The sequence below is a fragment of the Micromesistius poutassou genome (assembly GCF_964030765.1).
Source record: "Micromesistius poutassou genome assembly, chromosome: 19".
Classification (NCBI taxonomy): domain Eukaryota; kingdom Metazoa; phylum Chordata; class Actinopteri; order Gadiformes; family Gadidae; genus Micromesistius; species Micromesistius poutassou.
The window spans coordinates 12,041,293-12,057,368 of record NC_140289.1 but is presented as its reverse complement, the minus strand read 5'-3'; the positions used below and the strand labels follow the sequence as shown (position 1 = coordinate 12,057,368).

The window sequence follows — 16,076 nt, the reverse complement described above, 5'->3', positions numbered from 1 at the left end:
TTAATCATGAGATGGCAATGAATGCACGTAAGGACAATAGCCTGTCAAACAGGATGATTCAGATGAGTGGTTCCCCGACACATGCATCCATCATTAAACATATTAGCCTACATTTAGGAACAGGCAGGGTGTTTCTGTGTTGGCCATCCATCCTAACAAGGGACCATGTTGTAACCATAATGGACACTAGTGTGAGGTAATGTCTGATCATGTCATTATTAGTAAATGCCCGTAAAAGACAACAGGGGGTCTTGGTTGAGCTGGAGCCTTGACCCAGTTTAAACGGCGGGGGTGAAGGGGGTTTCTTTAGACCAATCACGTGTTGGGGAAAACCTCCTGAGCCAGTGACAGGCCAGCCCCCAGTGCACATATTAATGAGTGCGAGAAGGGTTCAAGGATGAAGAGAAAAGGTTCCCAAAGCTTCACTCTCCTCCTGACTCTCTCAGCTCCACCATGGTCGAAGCCTTCTGTGCCACCTGGAAACTAGTCCACAGCGACAACTTTGATGAGTACATGAAGGCCCTGGGTGAGTTGGCCTCCGTCTCTTGTTCTGTGTCCGACCCCTGCCCGGGCGTGTGATCTGATGTGAGTGGTTCTCCTGACAGGTGTGGGCTTCGCCACCCGGCAGGTGGGCAACGTGACCAAGCCCACAGTGGTGATCCGCCAGGATGGGGAGAAGCTGGTCATCCAGACCCAGAGCACCTTCAAGAACACCGAAATCTCCTTCAGCCTGGGAGAGGAGTTTGACGAGGCCACCGCGGACGACCGCAACTGCAAGGTAGGCTGACACACACACAGCCCTCCTCTTTGATCCAATATTGTCCTCTGTTCCAGGACAATGAGTCGGTGTAAAGAGACCTGTTCATCTTTACTGACGTGGTTTAGAACATGTTTTCAGGCACTGACACCAAATTCTTCCCTAACTCTACAGACCACTGTCAGCCTGGAGGGGGATCAACTGATCCAAGTCCAGAAGTGGGACGGCAAAGAAACCAAGTTTGTCAGAGAAATTAAGGATGGCAAGCTGGTCATGGTAATGACGCATCAATTACACATTACAATGTTCTCTTACTTACTTACTACCATAGCCTCCAATAGCACAGTAGCCTAAAAGGACTTCATTTGTCTACTACAATTTACATTTACCTTTTCACATTTAGGGGATTTTGCTGACACTTTTATCCAAAGCGACTTACACCCATTCATGCACACATTCACACACTGACAGCGGCGTCGACCACGCAGAGCGACAGCCAGCTCGTCAGGAGCAGTCAGGGTGAGGCGTCTCGCTCAGGGACACCTCGACACCCAGCTAGTATCCAATTAATGTCCTAGCTTTTCATGTCAAACATATGTCAGCTGATTTAGAACAGGGGATTGTTTAATTGTTTAGCCTACAATAACATAGATGGTCATGAATTAAAAATCAAATACATATGCTTCTGGCCTAGGTTCAGTTAAGGCTGGGCTTAAGGATTTGGACAGACGCATGACAAACATGCAGTGAGCCACTGAGCATGCTCATTATTCCCCGTCCTTTGCAGGGACACCGCCCACTCAATCTGGCACTTTAATGGATTTCAACTTGGCAATCAAAATCTAGACACTTTCATCTAGACTCAAAATGTAGACTGGCATGAAGTCAGGCAAATCATTTTACTTTGTGAAGTATACATTGTTCGCACTGCTTTGCAAAAGTACATTATTGTGGTTGATCTGATCCTATTAATGTGTCCTTTTCATTGAACCTTTTCTGCAGAGCTTGACGTTTGAAGACATCCATGCTGTGCGGTCATATGAGAAGGCATGACTGGTGTGACGTCTCTTGTTGTCAGTAGGCTTTTATTAACTGTAGGCTACTATGCTGACCTTTTCAATCCAACATGTTCCAAATGTTTTAACACAATATGGTTATGTTTTCTTTACTTTTTTTTGAAGTTTTTTATTACATTTTCATTGTGATGGATCATCTTGAAATAAAATAAAAGGCTAAACGCAGCTGCCTGGGTCTGTTGTGTTGTATCCTATTGTGCATGTTACATGTGCGAACTTTCGTATTCTATGAATAGAATACGTAATTATCTTACAATTTAATTTTTATTATTTTATCAGACACAATGCGGAGGTTTAAGATAAGTTTAATAAGGTTTATGATATTATTAACTGTTATTTAGGCCTATAGTCCTCAATATCACTTAATAATAACACTTACTCTAACTTTGTCTATATTTGTCTAGTACTATAATAACAAGTGGGCTCTTCGCTAAGCGATCTTTTTCGCGAATAATTCACAAAAAGCCGATCATGATCAGACACATTTGGTACATCTCAGGTTCTCCCCATAATGAGACTGTGATAATGCTGTCGGTTAGTTATTAATCAAAGTTATCAATAAGGCTGTGAGGGATGTTATAAAGTTGTGTGGGATGTTATAGAGTTGTTTGGGATGTTATAGAGTTGTGTGGGATGTTATAAAGCTGTGTGCGATGTAAATAGAGCAGCGTGTGGTTTAATCTCCAGGCTTGTTGGGTCGTCCCCGTCACATGACCGTTTGACTTCCTGTTTACAGAGACAGCCCTGAACATTAACACTACCTATAAGGAGACAGCATTGAGGAGACTGTCAGCAGCCTCATGCTTTAGTGTCCAGGTTTAAGACTCAACGATGGGACGGTTCCCTCTCCTCTCCCTCTGGGGGTTTATACTTCTATACCCGGGTCTCCTCGTCGCTGCGCCGGCGGAAAACGTTCGCCTGTTCGTCACAGGTGAGATTGTAGTGTTTAAACTGGATTAACAAAACGTTTAGGAGGTAAATGCATAATGCCTCTCACCGTCCAGTGGCAGTGGGGAATATGAGACGAATGTCTCGAATGTCAAACAAATGTTTTATACCACTGAGAAATGAAAAAATACTTTCAGTATTTCCCTATATCCCTATAGTGAACTCTATATTATGTGGCTGAAATATATCATCATAACGTGTATTGGTCGCATTAAAAACCAACCTGTGAGGTGCCACCCTGGGAGAGCTGATGTCTGTGTCCCTGGTGAGAGGTTAACTAACTGTGTGGTGTATAGTAATCCATTCTGTCACTAATACTCAGAACTTATAATAAAAGGGAAACAAAATGGAAAGGGATCTCACAAACTAATACTGAAATATAACTGACAAAGAACCCCTTAAGAGTAAAGTGTAACTGAAAGAAAAATAGAAAATACAATAAATATATAAACTGATTAAATTAAAATTAAATTAAGTTTAAACTGAAATCCCACTGATGCAAATTCTCCCACACATACATTCAAACGATATATGTTCTTTAGACCTTGAAATACACCAAGCCTAGTATGTTGTCCGGATCAGACGACTTGATGTCAGCCTACTGGAGGTGGAAGGGTGTAACGGTCTTCTCTCTGTGGGTGTCAGACGCTACCCGCTACGGTCGTCTTCAGCGGCCAGGGAGGTTTTGGCACATCACAGACCTCCACCTGGACGCCACCTACCACCTAGCCGATGACCCCACCGAGGTCTGCCTGTCGTCCAAAGGCGCGCCCGCCACCAACGCAGGCCCTTATGGGGACTTCCTGTGCGACTCTCCCTACAGCCTCATCCAGTCAGCCTTCAATCACATGAACCATGTGACCCCACAGGCAGACTTCATCATATGGACAGGGTGCGTAGGTGTGTGAGTGTGTACGTGTGCGTGCATGCGTGCAGACGTGTTTGTGTGCCAACCACGATATCCTCATATCTTGAGGATCTTTTCTTGCTTCCTCATGTTCATGTGGAAGTGTGAAGTTCATCACGTGGTCTCACCAGTATCTGAGGATACTGGTGAAACTAGTTGAACTAGTTGCCCTAGTTGAAACTATCCGATTCAGCCCCTATGTTATCACCCCATCGCTGCTCATGGTATGGTATGATACGATACAATGCAACTTTATTAATCCCCCGTAGGAGAAATGTGTTTGTTGCAATAGCCCATGGCCCTATTGGGCTATTGCTGCTAATGCATCCTTAAGTGATCCCGATAAGGACCCCGGCCCCAGCTGTTCCTCCGAAGCCTCGTTGTGGCTAACGTCTGTTTCGTTCTTCCAGGGACAGTCCGCCCCACGTCCCGGTTGGCGAGCTGTCCACTGACCTGGTGATCCAGGCGATCAGGAACATGTCTGAGACCATCAGAGACCACTTCCCCACGCTACCAGTCTTCCCTGCCTTGGGTAACCATGACTACTGGCCTCAGGTACAGCCCTGTCCCCTCACCCCACGGTTAGCTCTGTGCCACCTCCTCAGACCAGGCTTTGAGCGGATTAGGACAGTGCTGAGAAAGTCTTATTTTTGGCTAGCCGTGACTATTCGGGGCTGACTTCAGAAATCTGTGAAACGTGGTGTTTCAGCATCTAGTATGAATCAGGCGCCGGCCCTGAGGCCTGAGAGCAGTGTGTGAGAATGTGGTACACTCAAAAGCAGACCGAGGTAAAACCTATGGTCATTAATTTACATTTTTGAGTTTTATTTATCACTTTATTTATCACATTATTATTTATCACAATTATTACGGTCTCATATTGTTGTGATAGCATTAGCATTAGAAACGGAAGGGTGGAACCAAAGTGTTTGCTTGGTAGCCGGACTCCGATGGTTGAGGGGCACTTCCACTTCTTCGCCACACGGATTTTGGAGGACGATGAGAGAGCTTGCTTCCGTTGCTTCGTTCCTTCCACTGATATCTACCTGTTTTTCAGGTTTGTACATTGTGAAAATCACACCAATCACTATATTCATTAATCTGAACATTCTATAATAGGGTCGAGGAACTTTGGGTTGAGTTTGATGTCCGTAAAGTTGAGTTAATTAACTTTTGAAAACTTCCTTTGTTTGTTTCGCGCCAAACGGCAATATAGAAAAATGGCAGTTTGCCGTTTGTATTGTATATTATTGTGGGAACACACACATAGTAGAATAAATTTAAGTTTATTTTGGCCCTGAACACCTGACGTACATGTTTGATAATATATTTCATATGATTAAGAGATTCATGATAAGATATTAGTGAGTTATTATTATTAGAGTATAAGAAAAGGGTTTATGTTTCATAGCTAAATGTTTAGTCTGTCTGTTAGGCAGACAAATCATTCATTGTAGTTAAGGCTGTGTTTTATTGTAAATTCCCTAGGTGGTTTATTGTCTTATTGTTTTCTTTTAAATCAATTGTTATTGTGGTTTAAAGCCATGTAATAATTGCACTATGTGAGGTAGTTTACAACCAGTAAAGAAGAATATGTGAATTTTGATAAGAGGTGCTGTTTGATGTGAACTGTTAGCACAGTATAAATCACAAAAACACAACGCATATATAAATCGGAACTATACAAATTATAAGGAACACTTATAGAACGTTCTTACCCAGTGAGAATGGAGAACTGGTCAGTGGCTAGTAAGAATGGAGAACTGGTTGCCTGCAATGATGTTCACTTTATATTAGCTGCAACTTTAAAACAAATCATTCTTGTTTTTGTTCCTAAAAGTTAGGTTGCCTAAATACATTAACACACATAGTTGACATGAAACAAGGGCTTCTTGGTGGATGATGCAGTGCATTTTAACAGCCTCACCTCCACTTTCTTGCACCTTGGCGAAAACCATAGAGAAAACCATTCCTTTGCGCTCGCCTTTCATTGCTTGAGCACCATCCACTCTAACGCCGCACAACTTGTCCCATTTAAGTCTCATCTTGTCAATTGCATCTGACACAGCTTCAAACATATCCTTACCCCTGTTGTGCCCTTTAGACTCCTAAGATCAAGTTATCTTCAACTCTCCGCAAAATAACTCCAGCTATGTGGTGTCTTTGATCTCTGTACTCCCAAAGCGAGAGCTGTGTCCGCGTTCTCGGCCACCAGTCAGTTCCGTTCCCGGTGGGTGTTGGCCTCCGCCAGGGCTGCGCTTTTGTCACCAATCCTGTTTGTGATATTCATGGACAGGATATCGGGGCGTGGTCGTGGTGGGGAGGGGTTGCTGTTCGGTGGTCTGAGGATCTCATCACTGCTCTTTGCAGATGATGTGGTCCCGATGGCATCATCGGCCTGTGACCTTCAGCACTCACTGGATCGGCTGGCAGCCGAGTGTGAAGCGGCTGGGATGAGGATCAGCACCGCTAAATCTGAGGCCATGACTCTTAGCAGTGGATTGCCTTCTCCGGGTAGGAAATGAGTCCTTAGCCCAAGTGAAGGAGTTCAAGTGCCTGGGGTCTTGTTCGTGAGTGAGGGTACGATGGAGAGTGAGATTGGCCGGAGAATCGGAGCAGCGGGTGCAGTATTGCGTTCGCTTTACCGCACCGTTGTGACGAAAAGAGAGCTGAGCCGCAAGGCAAAGCTCTCGATCAACTGGTCGATCTTCGTTCCCAACCTCACCTATGGTCATGAGGGATGGGTGATGGTCGAAAGGACGATGCCCATGCCTTAGAGTGCCCCCTAAGGCATGGGAATGACAATGAAACTATCCATTGCATACATAACAGGGACATTCCTGGCTTTGGATCACTATAGTGAGACGTTAGGAGCCTAGGGAACTGCACCCACCAGGCCAGCCTCTCAACGCCGGCCAACCCACTAGTTCAATCTCATCAACAATAGGCAACGGCCAGGCTTTATTGTGGACCATGACTTCAGGCTTGTGACGCTCAACCCATTCACAAGTGTTTCCCTTTTGTTCCAAGGACCAGATGCCCTCTTCCACTAACGCCATCTACCAGGCTGTTGCCAAGCTCTGGGCCCCCTGGCTCCAAGACGAGGCCCTCCGTACGCTCAGTGAAGGTAGGGTCTAAAGGTCTGGTACGAGTGGTACGGTGCGGTACGGTACGGTGCGGTATGGTACGGTGCGGCACAGTTCGCTTATATTGGCGTTTCCACCGCCAAAAGTTGGGCAGCGTCCCAAAATAATCGCGCTGAGCCGCTCTAAGCCGTACCTATTTTCGGTACTCCTCCGTTGCCGTACCAAGTGGTCTGAAAGGGGGCCAAAAATGTGGAGCTTTCCGTCATACACAATCTGTCCGTTATTTGGTCGACAGCATCGTCATTTTCGTGCGACAGGGGGATAAAAACTAACAAACACAGTACCCGCAAGGTATTTCTGTTCTGGACAACAATGAACGCTTTGTTTATTGAAGAAAATGTCGGGCAAAAGTTTGCTGTCCTTCTTGGACGTCCTCCATTGTTGCTCTTTGTTTAATGTGTCTCATTCTTCTCTTTCATTGAATTTATTAGCAGGCTACACTGTGTCGCGCTGCTATGATGTCACCATGCTAACGTAGCTGCTGTGGCTTAAGCCACGCCCTACCGTTAGGGTAGTGGAAACACAAGCCATTAGGAAACACAAGCCAGATTTAGCGTAACCGTACTGTACCGCACCGCTTGGTGGAAACGAGAGGGGAGACTCAGTGAAGGGTCTAAAGGGGCCCCCAGGGGAGACTCAGTTAAGGTAAGGTCTAAAGGTGCCCCCAGTGTCTAAAGGGGCCCCCGGACTCAGTGAAGGTAGGGTCTAAAGGGGCCCCAGACTCAGTGAAGGTAGGGTCTAAAGGGGCCCCAGGGGGTGACGCAAATTGTTACAACTGCTTTGTTAAGTTGTGTTAATAAAGGAAGAAGGCTGCAGTCAGCTCCCCTCCTGGGGTCCACAACATAACCCAGAATAACAACAGGTTGTACAAACCAATGAAAACAAGATCACCAACTAAATGGAGATCATATTAAGACAAACTAGCGTAAATTGGTCTTAATGTTGTTCTTGTGTCATGACTGGTTTTGTGCGTCTGTCTGTATTCCTATTTTCACCCTGGCTGCTATTTCCAACTGAAGCCATTTTAATTGTTGTTAATCATGACAATCCTGCCATTTCATTATTAAAAGGAGGTGAACATGTTTGATTTGTACAATAAACGTGTTAACCCTCTGATGAACCAGTGTGTTCTGTGTGATTCTCTCCCAGGGGGTTTCTACTCCCAGCTGGCCCGGCCCGGCCTGCGTGTGGTCAGTCTCAACACCATCCTGTACTACGGTCCAGACAAAGCCACAGCCAACGACACCGACCCCGCGGGCCAGTTCCTGTGGCTACAGGGCACTCTGGAGAGAGCTGCCCAGAACCTGGAGAAGGTAGAGGTCTTTGGATGAGCAGGAACATGAGCGAGCGCTCCCTAAATCAAAAGGGATCCATTTATACTTACTAAACTACACATGGTAATTTCAAAGGGAATTAATTCAATTGATTGATTTATATACACTAGTATATATCATAATTTGGGTTCTGCTATCTGTCCTGTGTTGCTTTTGGTTTCCAGTATTTACATTGTTATTGTACTCAATGTATCTCTACCTAGTATTGGTCATTTACAATAACGGTTGTACTCCAGAACGGAGATTCTGTGTAGTCTGAAAGTCATCCGACCACACCGCTCCTCCGACTCTCTGCAGGTTTTCATCATAGCCCATGTGCCAGTTGGATACCTGCCGTTTACCAGGGGCGTCACTGCTGTTCGACAGCACCACAACGAGAGGCTGGTGTCCATCTTTCGAAAGTACAGCCACGTCATCGCAGGCCACTTCTATGGCCACACCCACCGAGACAGCATCATGGTGCTGCTGGACGAAGAAGGTAGGTCCACACCAGGAGCCATACCAGAGGGGGGGCTTTGCCCTCATGGTGGGCGGATGTGGTGAGGAACCAGCACTCGAGTGCCAAATACAAAAAATGGCTTTTGTCAGATATTTCCGTTTCCCTGGGAAAACATCTGGCCTGACACCCAGAAAACAATCATTCACCTTAGTAGATTTCTCTGCAACACAGACGTTTACTACTCAAGCCAGTAGGGTAAGGTCAGAGTAACAGAGATGCTGCCCAGGCCTGTTGTCAGACAACAACTGGAGCTGAATACCACACATATAAAACACATAGCTAGCTTAGTCTTTTGACTGAGGTATTCCCTGAAAAAAATTCATTTTTCATTGGAACCATTTTCCTATTATGTCTGTGCATTTCGTATGCATTTTTAAACTAGCAGCCTAAAAGGGGGTCTCATCAATGACGGAGTTATATTAAGGTGATCAGATTTCTGAAATGAAAAATGGGGAAAATTTGTCGTTTTGCGGTTCATATAACAACTAAATATCAGATGTTTTTATTTCTGAAATAATAAATGGGGACATATTCACATATGTCCTATTCTTATCATGGTAAATGTAGTTTTGTCGAGGGATTAAAGATTGGGTGGTACAGTCCCAATGGTTCACTGTGATTAAGAAACCAGCCTAAAACAAGCCAAAGCTGCCCCTCACAGGGGCTCTGTTAATGTGGGCACCGCTAGGTGGGCTGTCCTGCTCAGTTCACATGGTCCTCATTTATACGGTGAATTCATCCCGTTCATCACGTCTAGCTATACGTCTAGTTGACCAATTAGGTTGCTTGGTGTGAACTGCCCATGGTACATTACTGTATTCATTACTGACTTTATGTCTTTTGGAATTCATAGTTAGGCGGGTGGATTGTGAGACAACGAAACTATTTAAGTTCTCTATACACAACGATGTGATGCTTATGCTGTCATGTGTTTTGCAGGAAAACCATTGAACTCTATCTTCGTGTCGCCGGCGGTTACGCCAATCAAGAATGTGTTGGAGCCGTACTCCAACAACCCGGCGTTCCGCATGGCGTTCTACGACTCCGGGGAATTCTCTCTGTTGGTAGGAACTGTGACAACAACCTGGATCATGCATAGTTCAAGTCTATTATTCAGAAAGTAAAATATTTATAGTCATATATTCATAAAGAAGGCTCCATTTTTTTAAATCAATTTCCCTATTTGCTATTTGGGATGCTGGTTGTTAAAATGTGAAAGAAATGTATACAGATGGAAAATGGTTGTTTAGAAAGCGTGGTATAATTATGTAATACCTTAAAATGTGTATGGTTATAATATACCTCTTTAACCCCTTTTCTGTAAGTAAACGTGTAAAGTCAAAACTGTATTTTGTGGGCGGGGTTCAGGGTGGAGGCAGGTGATAATGTTTATCATAACCGACTTATCCTTACCTCATTAAAGTGTAAATAAACACTTAAAAGGGCAACAAGATTGTATTATACTTTATAGGAGAACGACCATGCTTTCAAAATCCTGTTACGTCGCTTTACTCGGATCACAAAAGTAAAGCGGTACGACTATTTGAGAATACTAATGTAGAATGCAAAATACTTCCAGTTCTATAGAGTTATGGTATTTTTTAAATAAAGCAGACGGCTGTATCTAAACGAAGGACTGCACTTGCATGGTTGGATAAGTAACAGTACAGTAAACTTCATCTCATATTGGAAAGTGTTTCTCAAACATTAACTTTATTTAAAACTCAGTCACACATCCAGACCTACAACAGACAACACTTTATTTAAAACTCAGTCACCCATCCAGACCTACAACAGACAACACTTTATTTAAAACTCAGTCACACATCCAGACCTACAACAGACAATACTTTATTTAAAACTCAGTCACACATCCAGACCTACAACAGACAACACTTTATTTAAAACTCAGTCACACATCCAGACCTACAACAGACAATACTTTATTTAAAACTCAGTCACACATCCAGACCTACAACAGACAATACTTTATTTCTGGTTCTCAACAACACAGCAATATCACCTAGTATTGATAGTTGATTAGTAGTTGTATTTGTATTTGTTTTTACCTCCAGCTAATGCTGTGATGTAGTCATGACCATCGACAGGAAAAAATAGGGAATTTATTCTAACCTGATACAAAACTTTTGTATCAAACTTGCCTTTCAATAAGAAGTTCTGTTTCCTTCTTTCTTTTTCTTTCTTTTTTTCTCTCGGCGGTTAATTCTGTGGTTCCCTCTCTCTCTCTCTCTCCGATTCAAAGGACATCTGGCAGTACTATCTGAACCTGACCGAGGCCAACGAGAGACGGCGGGCCGACTGGAGGCGGGAGTACGTGATGAGTGAGGTCTTCGGGCTGGAGGACCTGCGGCCCCACAGTCTGCTGCAGCTGGCCCTGAGCTTCTGGCTGCCGCAGGCCGCCAGCTTTGACAAGTACTTCAGCCACTTCATGGTGAGCTACAACGACAGCATCCGCTGCGAGGAGGACTGCAAGCTCAGTCAGGTGTGTGCCGTGCTGCACTTGGACCACAAGGCGTACTCCGAGTGTGTGCGGGGCAGAAGCCTCCAGAACTCCTATGATGTGTTGCTGTGATTTGCAAAGACTGATGAATTAATTCAAATGAAAGCCTTTTACTCTGGTTTTCGGGGAGCTTTCCCTTTTATTAAATTTAAATCTGGGATCAGGGAAATTTGTGGGTTGTCGTTGTATTCTGTCTGTTTATCTTTATTGTGTGATTCTGTTTTCAAGGACCAAATAAACATGGAGCAGTGGAAAGCCTGTGAACAGTCAGTTTGTCACGATACGAGTGATTGATTGGATGTGACGAATGACGATACTACTGTGATCATTTGAACACAACCTAAGGACACAGGCAGGGAGAGAGTTGTGTTGCCATGGCAGCCCCCCCACCCCGTCCCTCCCCTCCACATACACATACACACACACACACACACACACACACACACACAATGTCTTCCTTCATTCCATTGTTCCAACAGTCCCCACAGGAGATAATATATAGACTCGGTGTGTGTGTGTGTGTGTGTGTGTGTGTGTGTGTGTGCGTGTGTGTTATCTATGTGTGAGTGAGAGCGTATGATGTGTGAAACCTAAACATGGAACACAAGTTTTGTGTTGTTTCTGTCTTTGTGCTCATACCGCTACCCTCATGATGGCATTAGCATTCTCCACCCAGCCTCCGCCACGCCATTCTACTGGCAACCATGGCGATGCATGGCATGGCTGGAGGTCAGCGTTGCTCTGGCGAGTGCTCGGTTGCCGTGGTGACGACACCGGGGCTGAGGCCATGGTGTGAAAGCTAACAGCCTAGTCTCATTACATCACCGTTGCAAAGCCTTAATGGCTGAGCTGTCACTCAGGGATTTGAGCTTCCTTTCTACTTGCACACATGATGAGGAACATGTGGGAGAGGCAACCGGGGCAGAGGCCCCGGCTGCACAGCAGTCGATGGGGTCGGATCCCTTCTACTGGATCCTGGCGTTACCAGAGTCCATCCATACGTGAACACATGCACGTCCACACACACACAGCTCCCTGTCCCAACTCTGTTTACACACTCTTTCTATTGACATATTTTTTCAATGGAAAATACTGTGCCTGTTCATGTAGCAGTCCATGAAACTCTTTGCTCCGGAGCTAGTCTTGTTACATTGGAAGCAGACAGCAGAGAAGCAGTACAGTTGTAAAACAATGAGCGAGTTTTCTGAGGTTTTCCAGGTTTTTCCAGGTCAGATCAGTGACCGTGCCTGGCAGTGTGTTGGCTAATCCCCCGTGCTAAATAACTTTAGCACAATAGATCCTTTACAAAAACGACCCAATCCTTTTTCAGCTGCTTAGCCAGTGTACCTCAGTCTACCTTTCCCTCTGTATCTAATATCTATTGTTTCCAAATCTAGATTCCCACCCAGGGCATATTAGACACACACTCACACACACACTTCTTACCACTAGACGCTAGGTTACTGTACTGTGGGTCAAATAATAGCATAGCTCCAGTCTTGCACCATCAGATCCCTCCTCTCCTATGTAGGGCCCTTTCAGCTCCGCTCCACTCTCGGGCATGACGAGAGAAAGGCGTTTACTGGGGGTCTCTCTTTGGTGCGAGGCTGCAGCCGTAATCTGTCAGCAGGCCTCAATTGGCGTTGTCATTAATGGCCCTAAAGATGCAGACAGAAACACTGTCTAGAGGAGTGTGTGTGTGGGTGTGGGTGGGTGGGTGGGTGGGTGTGGGGGTGTGTGTGTGTGTGTGTGTGTCTGTGCGTGTTTGTGTATATGTGCCTGTGTGTGTGTGTGTGTTTGTGTGTGTGTGTGTGTGTGTGTGTGTGTGCTAGTTCAACCTAGAGTTGGGGCAAAGCCTTTGTACCGGACCCCTCCTGTATGGCTCCACCATAGGCTGTTCCCAAGCAGCCAATCAGAGTCCACCCCCCCCCCCCCCCTCCCTCACTGGTCAATGAGGAATGCCAAGTTGAAAGATAAGTTCACCCAAAGAAAGGGGTCGGGAAGGGGGGTAGAAAGTGATTTTTTTTTTTCTTTTTCACCCTTTTAATTAATTCTCCTCACTTTCATCCTCAGTGGAGGGAATGCTGCTGAGCTGTGAGTCCGGTGGTCCAATAACTCTCATGGTGGGCTCAGCGTTATACAGCTAGGTGGATGTTGGTCATGAGTTTCTCTGGGTGCCAGGGCTGTGAAATGTGTGTGTGGGCATAGGACATAGGCCAGCCATATCTAGTAGACAATGTTGGGGAGGACGTCCCATGTCTCCATGGGAACAACGGAGCATGTGCTGCTATCTCAGAACAAAGAGTTATAGAGGCATGAATGGGTCCAAAGCACAGTGTGTGTGTGTGTGTGTGTGTGTGTGTGTGTGTGTGCGCACGCGCGCATGAGTCCATCCCTTTCCCTCACCCATTCACCCATGCATTGCTCCGTCCATCCGACTACTCTGTACTGATATTCACGCTTCTCACTTCTTTGCATCTCCACAAGGAGCCCCCCCCCCCCTCCTTTTGTCATCTCTCTCCAGGTTTCTGATTGGTCCTTTTGCAGGGTCATTGAGTTTGCCGAACCCCGTGGCTCAGCTTACTTATGTCTCGATCGCTACAACTTCCAACTATGATGCCCTCCTTCTCCTTCATCCCGGTCGACCCTGACCTGTAGACCCCAACCCCTGGGGGGGGTTAGGCCGAGCAACACGGGCAGCTGGGAACCCTGGCCATGGCACAGGTCGACCCAGTGACCCTGTCCCATTGTTCCCATTGGCTGTGGCTCTATGGGGTCTGGCGGACTGGTGTTTGAACCAGGTTCAGATGTGGTGTAATGGAGGCTGCTTCCTTTCCTTTCTGCATGGCAGAGAACTGGTCAGCCCCACATAGTCTCATTAAAGAACAACACTGAGTATCCTCCAGGACTCAACACCAAATTACTGTGACAAATTATGAAGGTAATATACACACTATCCCAATAAACCCCATTATGAAATACATCAATCTCAGGATCTTTTTTTTATACGTGTACATCAAGTCAGGATACACTGATTGTAGTTGATAACTTCAGAGGAAACTTTCAAACATCAACGGCAGGTTACAGTATTGGTTATCCTACATCAATGCTGCCATCTCATGTTTGCCCCTTAGTACTACACACACACATGAACACACCAACATTTGGAACCCATTCACATACTGATACTCTTTCAAGTTAACGACATTGTTGGCCACTGGTTCTCCGGAGAACCCTTTCGCCCTTCAGGTGCTGGCAATACCAATTGTAGGCCTAATGTAACCGAGATGCAAAAAAGTCCTCTGCAGCTCATCCAGAATGCGGCAGCCAGATTGGTCTTCAACCCACCCAAGTTCTCCCTCTCCCACTCCACACCACTTCTCCGCACCCTTCCCTGGCTACCAGCGGCTGCTTGAATCTGATTCATGTCACTGGTTTTTGCCTGGCGTGCTGTGAACGGCTCTGGACCGTCCTTCATCCCCAGGACATGGTCAAACTATACACCCCAGCCCACTTGCTACTTCCTCACACGCACGCAGAACAGCCGCCACTCAACCAAATCTGGATTGTTTCGGGCCTGGCTCCACAATGGAGGAACAAGTTCCCCACTGAAACCATGACAGCTGAAACCCTACTAGCCAAAAAGGTTGGTAAAAATCTCACTCAATTCTGAATTATAAAAGCATTAACAGAATCATCTGCCTGTATCACCGCCTGGTCCTTCAGTAGCTCCACCATGAGAGCATCCCCTCTTGTAGTCTTACCGCCTGGTTCTTCTGTAGCTCCGCCATGAGAGGACCCTCTCTGGCTGTCTTACCGCCTGGTACTCAGCTGCTGCACTGCTGACCACAATGCCCTGCAGAGGGTGGTGAAGAGTCTGAAGGCACCATTGGCAGCCACCTCACCTCTGTGTAAAAACACGATAAGCACGGACAACCCCAAAGGACCACAGCCACCCAGGCTATTGTCTGTTCAGGCTGCCGCCGTCTGCCGGGTGTTAAAGGAGCAGCCGGTCATGGACAACCAGATTCACAATCTGTTTTTTTCCCCTAGCCATCAGGCTCCTCAACCAGCCCCGTTAATCTGATGATGACCACATTGTCCGACTAATCACTTCCTGTGGACCTTCAGTGGGCATGACCACAGTTCATCTCCATATTCATTGGCACTCCTACACTTCATTTTATAGTGTAGGAATAGTTCATATTCTTAATCATATGTCCATATTCCTCATCCTTACAGTCTCAAGAACGGCTGCTTCATGTCTTTTCTGGCATTTTCTTTGCTATTTTCTTGTCCTTAATGACGACTCCATTAGTGGCTGCTGCCATGTCATGAGATGGAACTGTTCAGAATTATCCTGTGCTATAGTGTGCATTTGATAAATAGACAATAGACAGGAAGTGATTGAACAGTCAAATAATGTCGAGGCTTTCAGAGATAAATCTATAAAATGTTAACTTAAAAATGTAAATTGACAGTTTCTCTCAAACTAAGGGAAACTTGTTCTATTTCAACCAAAGGGAGGATAGGGGAGAGGAGAGGAGATGAGAGGATAAGAGAGGAGGAGAGGAGAGGAGAGGAATGGAGCGAGAGGAGAGAATAAGAGAGGAGGAGAGAGGAGAATAGAGGAGAGGAATGGAGAGAGAGGAGAGGAGAGGAGATGGGAGGAGAGGGGAGGAGAGGGGAGGGGAGGAGATGGGAGGAGAGGGGAGGAGAGGAGAGGAGAGGAGGAGATCGACTGAGTCTAGTTTGGTTGGAAGGAGTCTAGCCCCACACCCGCCGACTCCTGGCAGGTGAGGCTGGTGGATCGCGGTGTGAGCTGCTTCCACATCCGATCATATAAATCGAGTGACAAACCATTCACTCGGTATGTCTGTGGACTTAA

The 16,076-nt window shown here is 45.9% G+C and overlaps 2 protein-coding genes across 2 annotated transcripts; both read left to right on the top strand.

The window, feature by feature from the left end:
* Positions 1-405: 405 nt before the first annotated feature.
* On the top strand, positions 406-1,998 carry LOC311363805 (fatty acid-binding protein, brain-like). Its single transcript, XM_084483781.1, has 4 exons — positions 406-526; positions 606-778; positions 932-1,033; positions 1,760-1,998. Exons 1-4 carry the CDS (start codon positions 454-456, stop codon positions 1,808-1,810), a joined length of 399 nt encoding a protein of 132 aa, XP_084339907.1. The 5' UTR covers positions 406-453; the 3' UTR covers positions 1,811-1,998.
* A 586-nt stretch (positions 1,999-2,584) lies between these two features.
* smpdl3a (sphingomyelin phosphodiesterase acid like 3A) lies at positions 2,585-11,455 on the top strand. Its single transcript, XM_084484123.1, has 8 exons — positions 2,585-2,764; positions 3,427-3,673; positions 4,099-4,243; positions 6,719-6,815; positions 7,984-8,147; positions 8,466-8,646; positions 9,607-9,731; positions 10,931-11,455. Exons 1-8 carry the CDS (start codon positions 2,665-2,667, stop codon positions 11,258-11,260), a joined length of 1,389 nt encoding a protein of 462 aa, XP_084340249.1. The 5' UTR covers positions 2,585-2,664; the 3' UTR covers positions 11,261-11,455.
* The last annotated feature ends 4,621 nt before the right edge of the window (positions 11,456-16,076 follow it).